We start from the raw sequence: 13,332 nt of genomic DNA, 5'->3' as shown, positions 1-13,332 counted from the left end.
AATTTATATGAGGTAGTTTAATTTGTTTTCAGAGGGCTTTCTATAATTTTTTACTATAAAAAATTACTAGAAAAACTACTACAGGGCCGGGGATTCAGCTCAGTGGTTCCACCCCCTGCCTCGCAAGCGCAAGGTCCCAAGTTCGATCCCTGGTACCAAAAAAGAAAAACTACTATATAAAATTACTAGAAAGTATTTTCAGGTAGGGTATACTTTCTTGTTTTTGTTTTTTTTGAGACAGGATCTCACTATGTGGTTCAGGCTGGCCTCAAACTCACAATGATCCTCCTGCCTTAGCCTCCTGAGTGCTGGGATTACAGGTGTGCGCCACCACGCCTGGCTGTCAGAGTATATTCTTTTTTTTTTTTTTTGGTACCAGGGATCAAACTCGGGTCCTTGCGCTTGCGAGGCAGGCAGCGGAACCACTGAGCTAAATCCCCAACCCATGTCATAGTATACTTTTCTTAGTTTTGGGGGGTTTTTTTTGGTACCGGGGATCGAGCTTCGGCCCTTGCGCTTGCTCAGCAGGAGGCAAAACCACTGAGCTAAACCCCCAATCCCTATCATAGTATACTTTTAAAGGAAGAAATTCTATACTAGTTATGTAGGTTACACAGTAATTATTTTAGGGCTGTAATTATTTTAGTAATTATTTTATTTTAGTAATAATTTTAGTAATTATTTTACTAATTATTTTAGGGTATTTTAGGGCTGATGAGCTATCATGCTATATCATCATACCCTAAGTGAGCAACTAAATAGCTTATTACTATACCAAACTCAAATCTTTAATCTCCTAACTCAGATTAAACATGCCAAATGTCAAATATAAGCAGAAAAAATAAAGCTGGAATATGGCTTCCAAAGGATTATTTTTATTTATTTGTTTTTGGTACCGGGGATTGAACTCAGGACCTTGCACTTTCGAGGCAGGCGGTGGAATCACTGAGCTAAATCCCCGGCCCACAACGGATTATTTTTATTATACTGTCTAATAGAGTGAAATGTAACAGGTACCCAATAAAAATTCATGGATGATTTCAGAATGATATTCATATAAAAAATTAAAAAGAGAAAACAAAAACTAGCTTAGTGGAATGATTGTGAAACTGAAGCAGTGATAATTCATCTCTAGAAACCCAATTTCTTAGAAACATATGTTCCTTCAGAAAACTAAACAAACTTTTCGCAGAATTGGTCTGAGGCTCTCCTGAAAGCTTTGTCATTCTTAACTTCCTTCCCAAAGGACTGGAGAAAAAGAATATAAACCAGAAGAGTTTATAAACTGTCATTGTCTCCACCCAAAATCCAGCCTCTCCTGCCAACGAGGAAAAAGAACTGAAAAATAATTATGATGGAGATAAAATACCTGAATATATTCTTTTAAGAAATGAAGAATCATTCATAGGCTTTTTAAAACTCTTTAACACAAAATTATATCAAAAAACTCAAAATACACTATCCTCCATTTCTGCAGAACTATAAATCTAGAGCAAAACCTAAGCCACAACACAAATTAAATAAAAGAGTAAACAAAAGCACTGATCCAAATTCATGCTGTGGTGTGGTGTGATTCATTGCATTCCGAAAGTCAGGACACGGACCTGGCTCTGTTGGCTTGTTTGGCACAGTCATCTGTATGGAACCTGTTGAATTACTGTTAAAAAATAACTTTTAAAAATAATTTAACTTCTATTCCCAATGAGGTCCTAGAAAATGTTTCCTATCGGCAATAATACTATTTCTTTTTTTTTTTTTTTTTGGTACCAGGAATCGAACTCAGGTCCTTGTGCTTATGCAGCAGGCGGTGAAACCACTGAGCTAAATCCCCGGCCCAATAATACTATTTCTTAGATATTTGAGGGAGAAAAGTATAAGTTTGGGTTTATTGTAAAAACCTGTAACTTCCTTTCCACTTCAGAATTACAAATACTTAAAGGAAAAGTGACTAATATGTAAAGATCAAAATAAGATGTATGAAGACATGGATACTAATGGTATGGAGGAAATGGTGTGATCAACGAATGAACCTGTACCTTTAGGCTTCTAACTGTTTTGTTAGTATTTAAAAACATAGCTGGCCAGGTGTGGTGGAGCATGCCTGTAATCCCAACACTCTGGAGGCTGAGGCAGAATGATCACCATGAGTTCTAGGTGAGCCCTGGCTACATAGCGAGACTCTGTCTCAAAAAAACAAAAAAAAACCAAGAAACCTCCAAAAAACATAGCTCAAAACCCATTAAGAGGCAGTAAAATTAAAAAAGATGTAAAAATATAAAAATTCCTGACTCTTGATGAATTAATACTATACCTAAATTATATTAGTAATCCAAAGTCATTCAGGTAATTTTTTCAAACTGATGCTTTGGCAGCAAAAATCTTATTGTGCTCTTCTAACATTCATGAAAATTAGCAAGAATACATAGCTACAGTTACTTTTTTTTTTTTTTTTTGAGACAGGATCTCACTACGTAGTTCAGGCTGGTCTTGAGCTCAACTATGTAGTCCAGGCTGGCCTCGAACTCACAGTGATTCTCCTGCCTCAGCTTCCCGTGTGCTGAGATTACAGGCATGTACCACCATGCCTGGCTAACTTTGAAGTCTAGTTAAGTAAAATGTTACTCTAGCAAGAATCACTCTGAAAAATCATTATATTTCTTCAAATAACACTTTAAGCTAAATATGAGTATGTGCCAATATCCTAACAAGATATTTCAGAACAAAGCATCACTAGAAGTCAGTTTTATATGTATTTTAAATGAATTTTTTTACCCTTTGTTTTGTTGGATAGAACCCTTTGTCTCCAGGAGGCTGGCTTTGGAAATAGCAGGGCTGCTTTAAGTCTGGGGGAGACTGGGAACCCAGGAAGAAGGAGCCTGCACTACAGGAGCACCAAGGTAAGCTGATGTCTCTGACCCTCCGATGGGAGAAGAGACTATATGTTATGTTAGTTACTTTCATTAGCTGGGTACCGGAGCTGTGGCTCAGGGACAGAGAACCTGCCCAGCCTGCACAGCCCTTGATCTGTGCTTACCACCACCACCGTAATGACAAAACTCTTCATCAACCAAATCAGTCTATCAAAAAAATCTTTCTAATACTGCATGGTAAAATTCAGTAGAAAACTTCAGGTAAATAAATCTAAAAGCAAAACAGCTAATGCCATAAAGAATATGCGATTATGCCAAACAGAACTTGCAACATTTTAAGTTGCCTCTGCCATGTGCTCTAAACAAAACTGTGAAGAAGAACAAGCAAGGAAAAGCAAGAAGGAGCAACTTCAGAGAGGGCTAACTGAATTAATTTCATTTTTATCTCAGAGCACTCATAAGCACAGGTGACAAGAACTTGATTGTTGGCTTTAAAAAGGGAAAAATGTTTGAATATGAAGTCATAACTTTACTTCCAAAACTTGGCTTAATGGGTCTTTAAGAATTTAGGGCAAAAAGGAAGCTTTTTTTTTTTTAAAAAAAAAAAAGCGAAAATTGAGAGATTTTTAAAATATAAAAGATGGATACTTACCTTGTAAAAAGTTGTTTAGTTTTAAAAATGCAATGTATTTAAAAGACAAAGTTCTTTATAAGTTAAATAACTGTACCAAGTGGAGTGCAAATCAATCACACCAACCTGCTTGATCTTGCAATAAGAAGTGGTAAGCAAATCGTAGACAGGAAGCATATGCACAGAGATGAGGAGGAAAAAAAGGAAAACATTATTTTCTTTGTAAAACAAAGAAAAATGTATAATAGCATTCATTTTTAGTATAAGTGTAGAAACCATTATCACAACTAAAATAGAGCTCATGTAAAAAGAAAACACATTCAGTACTACGAGAGATCTAACTCAGACAAGGATAGTAAGGTTGAGTCTACAACTCCAATCTGTACCAAGAGCTTACACTGCCTGGAAAACTCCTGTAAGTGTAACAGTTCAGCACCACGTGGCTATGCTAATGGTAAACATGGGACTGGGGGCCTGCTAAGACCTAGGAAATCATCTAAAAGGACAAAACAGAAAATTATTAGACAATTTTAAAAATCAGTAAGTTAAGAGTAACAAAAGTAACATTGTAACAAAATTTCCCAATTCAATGTTTCTTCTAGTATCCATAACAGGTGTGCCCCATTTTAAGAAAATCTAACACAAAAATCTGAACCAACTAAAGTGATAAATTAGTTTACAATAATTTGCACTGATAATCTGATTAACAAACAGATGGTTTTTTTGGTACTGGGACACGAACTCGGGACCTTGCACTTGCCAGGCAGGCACGGCACCACTGAGCTAAACCCCCAGCCCTTAACAAATTTAATGAAGAATGTTTAAAAAGACAGCAATTTCACAGCATACTTGATTTTCCAAATTGAGTTCGAAGCATTTTTTTAAGAAAAAAATCATTACATAAAATGAAGCATACCTGTATAGTAGCAAACTTGCACTTAGCCTATTAGGAGACTGTTAAGGGTAATCATAATGATGATTCTACAGAAGTGAATGACAACTGATGATTCAAGCAAGGGACACCTCAAAAAAGGCCATTCATGTTTTTTAAAGGAAGGATACAAACACACCAATTACACAAGCAACCACATGCTGGGACATCTCTCCATTTCACCAATACACCTAAGTTACAACAAAATATTATGAGCTACGTGTGTAAACAGCAATTAAAAATGCTTGAGTTGAAGAAAGTACAGCTCACTTCATAATGTACTTTTTCACACCACTAAGAACTAAGGTAAGCTGTAAAACAGAAAACTAAACTTTATTGCTTCTCCCTCAGGTATTTCAGTTTCTAATACAAAATTTTACCTCTATACAGTCTCTAAAGGAACTTTATGTGTTTTACAAATTGTACTCTGAAATGAATTTTTTTTGTTTCTTGTTTGTTTTTTTGAGACAGGATCTCACTACGTAGTTCAACCTGGACTTGAACTCACTATGTAGCCCAGGCTGGCCTCAAGCTCATGGTGATCCTCCTGCCTCAGCCTCCAGAGTGCTGGAATTACAAATGTGTCCCACCACACCCAACACTCTGAAATTGATTGTTTTGGTAATTTGCTTAAAAATTATCAATAGACCAAAACAGTTTTCATATTCTTGGAATTCTTCCTCTAGAAAGTTAAAAACATAAGAACAATAAACAATTATTTTTGTTATTAGTTTTGAAGAGTAAGTACTGTATGTAGATAATGCTTTAAAAGACAGTAAGCTGCAAGCTGGTACAAGAAAGTAAGACCTCCCCTTTCTTCTAAAAATAAAATATAGTAGATAAAATTAAATAATACTTTTCACTTAAATTAAGAAATTTAAGAAAAAGGCCTTTAAGTTTGAAGTCTAGATAGATCCGGCATCAAATTTTTTTTTTTGGTACCTGGGATCGAACTCAGGACCTTGCACTTGCCAGGCAGGTGAGGTGCCACTGAGCTAAATCCCCAGCCCAGAATCAATTTTTTCATGTGATTCTGAATTCCCGAGAATTGACCTTAGAAAATTTCTTAAAATCAGGTAATTTAGAAGTGGGGATAAATGTCCATTTGAAATAAAGTACTACTCAATTTATCTTTACTTATTTTAGACTTTACATTTTTCTTTGAGAGCCTTCAATCTTAAGCTACTGCTGACAATGGGACATATCAAAGCATACAATGTTTACAACTCCATGACATGTTATAATGGGTATGGTGTACTGCCAAATACAACCTGCACTTTTAGAAATTCAGAATTTGTTGATACATATCTCTTGTACTGACCAGGATTAAAATTTTATAATGAAACATAAAAAAGGACCCTAAGAATTGTTCCTTTACACAGCTTACTAGCTCTCTTTACATTATCTCAACTGTGAAAGCATGAATCTCTCTTCCATTGTCTCAAACATACGTTTTAACAATCATGGATAACAGGAAGCAATGAAAGGGGTGGGGATCATCACATGCTTTGCTCTATTCAGAAGTCCAACATGTATATGTATTCTTCAAGTAATGACAGGGAGCGGTGCAGCATTTCTCAAAGGAAGCCCATGGGTTATGGAAAAGCCAAAGCTCTGTTAGAGAATTTACGAGCTGCCACTCACTAGGCAAGAGCTTATCCAGAGGTTTCTCTATGACAGAACAGGTGGAGTCTGAACTACTGCTGCTGCTACTGCCTAGGAGACAAAGAAATGAGCCCAACGGGAACCAAACAAAGAGGAAACAAGAAAATGAACACACATAGAAAAAACTTTAGTTACAGAGAAAGAATTTTAAAGGACAATCAAGTTTTGTATTAAAGAACCAAAACTTACTTTCCCTTAAAACCAGTCTTGGTAGTAGCCTAGCCAGTATTTTCTACTTCACAAAGCCATAAGGGGGAAGTACAAACTATATTTCTTTAAAGATTTACTGTGATCAAATCCCATTACTCATCTAAAACAATCATTCAGAGGATGGAAAGGATGATATTAAAAAGAAACAAATCATTTGGTGACATTTAAATTTATTTAAACCATTTAGGTTGATAACTTAAAGGAACAAAGTTTTAAAACTTAGTTTAAAACACAGAGTGTTCCTGGAATGATAAATTACTCTTCATTACAGACAGGATGGTCGGTCTGTCTCCAATTTCCCTTTCTCCCTTCAAAACATCAAACTTTCAAATATAATTACGTATGTTTAAAGTTTGACAGCAAAACTGAAAAGGCTCACTGAAAAAATTTTAATTTCTAGCCTAGAAGGAAGGTATGGTACTATTAAATATTTTAATATATTAAACTGTGGTATTTTTCTACTTACAATTTTATTTATTTATTTATTTTGGTACCCGGGATTGAAGAAATTTTTTTTTGGTACCGGGATGGAACTCAGGACCTTGCACTTGCAAGGCAGGTGGGGTGCTGCTGAGCTAAATCCTTGTCTCAGATTGAATAAAATTTTATTTTTAATGAACCTATTATGTGCTTTGGCTTGGAAAAGAATGGTTTACTCTCAAAAACTAGGTGTGAAACTTTTCTCTAAGTCAGGAGTTGAGAAATATTTCAAAAACAACCCCCAGATACTGTAAATACCTTAGGCTTTGCAGACCACATGCTTTCATGTGAAAGCAGCCATAGACCGTACGTAAACAGATGACCATGACTACTTTAATAAAACTGTACTAATCAAAACAGATAGGGGTTGTATTTTGTCAGCTCTTACTCTAAGTCATGCTTTTCCTGTCTTTTGAGTTTATATAATTTTGGAATTCCGGATCAAGCAGTGATGGGTTTATTTTCAACAAGATCATTTAAATAAAACAAGCGAAATATGTACCAGCTTGAAAACAATGGGTCACATTAATGGAAGAGAGTTCTGAAATAAATATTAGGGTCAGAAGTTTGAAATGTAGGCCATTATAATATGTCTGTCTCTTTTGCACGTTACCTATATCCTTAGCATAATAGTCTTACTTTTTTGTTTGTTTGTTTTGGTTCTTTGAGGCAGGCTTTCACTGCATAGTTCAGGCTGGCCCTAAACTTACTATGTAGCCCAGTCTGGCCTCGAACTCGCAGCAATCCTCCTGCCTCAGCCTTCTGAGTGCTAGGATTACAGGTGTGTGCCACCACACCTGGTACTTATTCTTAATAATATATACATTGCAACAGAGTAAGGATGAGACATTTTATAAAGAAAAATAATTTTTAAATCCTCACATAAATTTGTTATTTAAAATTTCAAAGACTTCTAAAAAATTAACCTTGCTTGAGGAAAACCTCTACATTATCCTAATTTCCTAAAAATGTAGGTTTTTAACTCAAATGGAAGTCCCTACATAAAACTAAAATCCTAAGTAAATTTCAAAATGGTACACCCACTATCATAGGTTTTTACGACCCTAAAAGAAAGGCCAGATAGTATTCTGAGCCAGCTATAAAGGGCAGGTCAGAACGAGAGACAACTGCACAGCTGACCAGGCACCTGGCACACACCCTCCTAACTGATATGGTAACTGAAAATGGCAAAATAAAAGGTGTGTACTCTACTATGAAAGCATCATGAGGTAGCAATCCTTGTTAGCTTCTACCAATCAAACCCTGAGTAGTACTTACCCCTTCTCTTTTTCCTTTTCTCTCCATCTTCTCCAACCTCACCCTCTTCATCGTCATCTTCCTCCGACCCACTGATATCAGAGCCTGATATTTCTTCCCCTAGGAAATGTAACGCAATGATTTTTAGTCTAAACCATTGCCATTGGCTATTTAGGAAATGCTTATATTGATTTTCTTCACTAAGTCGCGCTTGTCCCAAATACAAACTTAAATGCTATTTAACTGCTCCTAAAAATATATCAGGTATGCTAATCTAAATAATTAAGATATACACAGAGACTTTACTTTTTTATTTTTTTGGTACTGGGGATCAAATTTGGGACCTTGCACTTGCGAGGCAGGCAGAAGAACCACTGAGTTAAATCCCCGGTCAGAGACTTTATTTTTAAAGTTTCAAAACAGAAATTGGACTGTGACCCAATTAAAATTTCAAACCATTATTTAAGTACAGATATAAATATGTATAAAGATCATGAGTTAGAGTAATTAATTCAGTCTTTTAAAAATGCAATCACTTTGAGGGAGCATTTTATTTTTATTTTTCTCTTTTTAAGATTCTGGGCTGGGGATTTAGCTCAGTGGCACTGCGCCTGCCTCACAAGTGCAAGGCCCTGAGTTTGATCTCCCAGTACCAAAAAAAAAGATTTAAAATAATTCATTCAATCAGTGGGTTTTTTGGGGGTTTTTTGGTACGGGGATCCAACTCGGGTCCTTGAGCTTGCGGGGCAGGCGGCGAAACCACTGAGCTAAATCCCCGGCCCTCAGTCAGTGTTTTGTTTTGTTTTTTTGGTACTGGGGATCCAACTCGGGTCCTTGCGCTTTAGAGGCAGGTGGGAGAACCACTGAGCTAAATCCTTGGCCCCACAATCAGTATTTTTTTAGAGTCATAAAACTGTCACCTAATACGGTGATCTCATTTTTAGGACTGTATTACAGAAATATTTCAAAAGCTGAGCTTATTTGTATAAAGACTGTTAAATATGTATTGGCAAGACAAAAAACATCCAATAAAAATTATTAAACTAATGTTAATACAGATTATTGCTATATTAACTTCAAATTAGTCATTTAAAAATATCACTATCCACAAATGAAATGTTTAAGAAAACAAAAGTAACTGGGGAGGTGGGATAAAATACACACAAATCACAACCAGGTAACAGTTGTTCCTATAAGTAAAGATGGAAAGAGAAGAGAGTCTTTGGCAAATAAATTACTAAAAGTATTTTGTTCTTTGGGCTTAGGAATAGTGGTGGCTTGGCAGCAACGAGCAAACACTCCTAGCACCCAAGCCTTAGTTTCTAAATACATTCTCCAGTGAAAGAGACCAGGGAGAAACAGATGATTCGAAGGTCTTGACAGGGAAGATACAAGATAAGCTTAAAACATCTTGTAGTGGGCTGGGGATTTAACTCAGTGGCACCGCGCCTGCCTTGCAAGCACAGTCACGAGTTCAATTCCCGGTATAAAAAAAAAAAAAAAAAAAAAAATCTTGTAGTCCCAGAAAGAAGCGAAGTGCTTAAAAATAACCTGATGGGAACATGCTGAAAGAATGGCAGCATGCTGAAGGAGCACCCAATAGCTCAAACTGAGACAATCTGAGAGACAAAATAAATAATGATAGTATTGGATTATAACCCATGGGCTAAATACTTGATGAAATAAATAAATGAAGGAGAAAAGACTCTTCTTCTTTAAAATAGAATTCCAAACACCAAGCACCAAAGGAATGGTGAGATAGAAAAGTTGTTTCAGAGGAAATGCTACAGAATTATTGTTAAAGGCAAGAACCATTGACGGAAGCTAATCAGTAGGAGATAGTACAACGAGAAATAACCTTTGCAGTCTCAAACTATTGCCCCACAAACATACTGATTACAAACAAACAAACAAATAATACAGCGGAGAAGCCTAATCAAATAACTGTGAAAAAACTGTAGACAAAGGAATGTTCTACTTAATACAGGACAAGTACTCTTCAAAAGTACAGAGTCTTGGAAGACAGAGACTGACTGAGGAGACTGAGATGTGACATACAAATCTAATGTGTGGTCCTACACTGGATCATAGACTTAAAAAAAAAAGTCGGAAGGAAAACAGGCAAAGTGTGAATAAAGTCTGTAGATTAGTTAATAAGTTCAATAACAGAACTGTGGTTATGTAAGTTTTATACTAGGAGTAACTGGGTGAGGGGTAGATAGTAACTCTCTGTACTATATATTCTATAATCCTAAAATAATTTTAAAATTAAAAGGTTATAAAATTGTTTTAATGCTTTTGCCTGCTTTTTATTGTTTATGTGATCAACCTAAATGAGATTATAAAAATCAGAGCACAGAGTCACAAGAAACAAATAAAATGAAATATGTTAAAAAATACTACTGCCAGCAATTCTACTTCTGGTACATTCTTCAATTTTAATGCAAGACCTGGGACAGGTGTTTGTATACCCATGTATGCAGCAGCATTATTCACACAACTCCAAAAGTAGAAGCAATTCAATTATCTGTGACAGATGAATGGATAAACCAAATATAGGATACACATACAGTGGAATATTTTCAGCCTTAAAAAAGAAGGAAATTCTAACATGCTACAATATGCATGAATCTTGAAAGAATTATACTATGTGAACAAGCCATACAGAAAGGACGAATACTGTATGACTTTACTTATACGAGGTACCTTGAGGGGTCAAGTTCACAGATATAGAAAGTGACTAGTGGTTACCAGGGACTAGGGTGAGAAAGAAACAGGGAACTAGTATTTGATAGGGACAGAGTTTCTGTCTGAGATGATGAAAAAGTTCTGAAGTTGGAGAGGAGTGATAGTTGTACAACAATGTGAACGGAGCTTAATGTGACTGAACTATAAACTTTAAAATTGTAAATTTTACCTTATGTTACCACATAAAAATGCAAAGCATAAATAGCAAAGGCATGAACTCAAGATCAACATTAAAAATCTTTAAAACATACTGGCTATAAATACCACCTAGTGGTCACATTTAAAATACCAAACTTCATTATCTTCATTGTTTTCCTCAATAATCTCACTCAAGTTCACTGGATCAGGACCTTCTCCCCACATTAGTGATGGGCTTAGCATCTCTAGATTCCAAGTCTGATCTAACCCAGTCTACAAGGGTATGGTTTAAAAGCCCTGTTTTCCTGGAGCTTTGTGCTGTCAGAAGGGCTCCATCTTCAGCATGAAAGTGCAGCACTCTACAGTGCAGCAAAGCTACCCACCCACCCTCATGAATAAGATCCTAAAATTTTCTATCTTTCTAGTATGATCTTGCTAGAAAATAATTTCCCAAATAAAAACTCATGTTCAAATTTAAGTATGAAAACATATTTTAAGGCCATGCAACACATTTTCACGTAGAACAAGCTTGGTTTACCCATGAGCATCTGATGTCGGTTTTTTTACTCAAACAATGGTGAGCTGATACCAATCACAAAGCAGGAACTGTGGTCATTTTCACCCAAATATACACACAGTAGAATTTGTTTATATAGAGACAAAATTTCATTATTCAACAAGTGGTCATAGGAAATCTACATAAGATTGTGGGGATAAAGTAGACAGTATTAATTATATTTTGAAAAAAATACACAAATATTATACAATCTTACTTAAGCTTAATATGAAAAAGTTGAACTATGTAAGTACCAGGTTGCTTTTCAGAAATGTTCTCTCAAATATCAATGCTGTGGGCTCAAAAAATGTTTAACATGTGGTTTTTGTTAGAACACTTAGTGGACCAGTATGTTTTTAGCTGACACTCAGATTAATATTTTGGGGTGAAGTTACCTTCTTCAAGCTTTTTCTTCAATTCTTCTATTTCTTTCTGAAATTGACGAAGAAGAGCATCCTTTGGATCTTCATTAATTCTAGCTTTATTTTTAATATTCTTAGCACGATTGGCATACCGTAATGTACTGATGGTTTCATCATAATTATAATCTGCTGGCCCAATATTTGCACACTGTTGAATGAGAAACACAAATCATCATTGCTTCTTGGTCTTTTGTCTAAGATCAAGTGTAGAAATACAAATCATTTTACACTACTATACATTAATGCCACCATTACAAATATATCAAAACAAATGTTTGAAGTACATATGCACTTTGGCCCTCTTGAAAATCGAGTGTCAATCACATGGGCTTCAAATAACACTACTGTGGATTAATAAACACAGTTTACTATAAAAAGATAGCCACAAAACAAAAAAAGTAAAATAACTGATTTTTAAATGTTATTCACATCCATTATGGGCATAAATCAGAACCTTAAATTTGCCTGTTACAAGTTAAGGCTTACCATCATGGTTTTTGAGTTTCCTCCTAAAGAATCCTGAAGAAGACGAGTCAACTTGGAGTTACGATAAGGCACATGAGTGCTTTTTCCATCAACCAAGGCAGAAATTACATTACCAAGGGTGGAAAGGGAAAGATTGATTTTTGTAGCTTCCTTTAAACGCTGTCCTGTAGCTCCAGTTTTTGCTTGTCTTTCTGAGCCCTAGCAATAAACAGAAATGAAAGTCAAGCTAAAAACAAAACAAAACAAAATATTCTTCCCAAGAATTTTTTTTTTTGGTACCAGAGATCGAACTCAGGTCCTTGTGCTTGCACAGTAGACGGCGAAACGACTGAGCTAAATCCCTGACCCCTCAAGATTTTTTTAAAAAGTAATTTAACAGTAAGAATAGATAAAAGGTGGGCCAGGGATTTAGCTCAGTGGCACCTGCACCTGCCTCACAAGCACAAGGTCCTGAGTTTGATCCCCAGTACCAAAAATAAAAAGATTAGATAACAGTAGGTGAGAGTCGATGAAACAAGACTGAACATAGGGGCCATTATACTATTCTATTTACTTTCATATCCACTTGAAATATTCTGTAGTAATAATACGTTAAACACACATAAGTAACATCTTAAAGATCATAGGTAAGTCACACTTTCTCATTTTAATCTTTATTCATTTATGAGATAAATATTATAAGAAAAAGTTACTCCTTTAGCATCACGCTACTTACAGCAAGATCCACCAGGTGCAGCTTCCCCATCCTGACGTGCATGTTCCCATCCACGCCCTTCTCGCTGCACTCAATGGTGATTGTGAAGATGGCGTGGGAGCGGGAGCTGTGTTCGTTCATGTTGGTTGCACCGACAGAACCTTTAATGGAGGAAAAAAGTTAAAGCTGTAACAGAAAGTTCCTTTGATAATAATTAGGTATCCAGATTAGATTTAAAACACTT

At 35.8% G+C, this 13,332-nt stretch overlaps 1 protein-coding gene across 4 annotated transcripts in view; it reads right to left on the bottom strand.

Moving 5' to 3' along the window:
• The window catches only part of Kif3a (kinesin family member 3A), a 51,910-nt gene that overhangs the window by 12,374 nt on the left and 26,204 nt on the right, over positions 1-13,332 (bottom strand). For 2 of the 4 annotated variants that reach the window (XM_087194980.1, XM_087194981.1), the window contains exons 6-10: positions 13,110-13,249; positions 12,395-12,592; positions 11,882-12,056; positions 8,066-8,164; positions 6,077-6,148 (exon numbers count right to left, since the gene is read on the bottom strand). In XM_087194980.1, the coding sequence (XP_087051106.1) occupies positions 6,077-6,148; positions 8,066-8,164; positions 11,882-12,056; positions 12,395-12,592; positions 13,110-13,249 (684 nt within the window). Of the gene's footprint in view, positions 1-3,627; positions 3,637-6,076; positions 6,149-8,065; positions 8,165-11,881; positions 12,057-12,394; positions 12,593-13,109; positions 13,250-13,332 lie in introns of all 4 variants that reach the window. The other 2 variants (XM_004836609.3, XM_004836610.3) reach the window with 2 other exon arrangements.

This window comes from Heterocephalus glaber, unplaced genomic scaffold (genome assembly GCF_053883595.1).
Source record: "Heterocephalus glaber isolate CG9 unplaced genomic scaffold, H.glaber_assembly_v1.0 deba00001606, whole genome shotgun sequence".
Taxonomy (NCBI): Eukaryota; Metazoa; Chordata; class Mammalia; order Rodentia; family Bathyergidae; genus Heterocephalus; species Heterocephalus glaber.
Note: the sequence above shows the minus strand (reverse complement) of the source record. Positions and strands in the feature narration are given on the sequence as shown.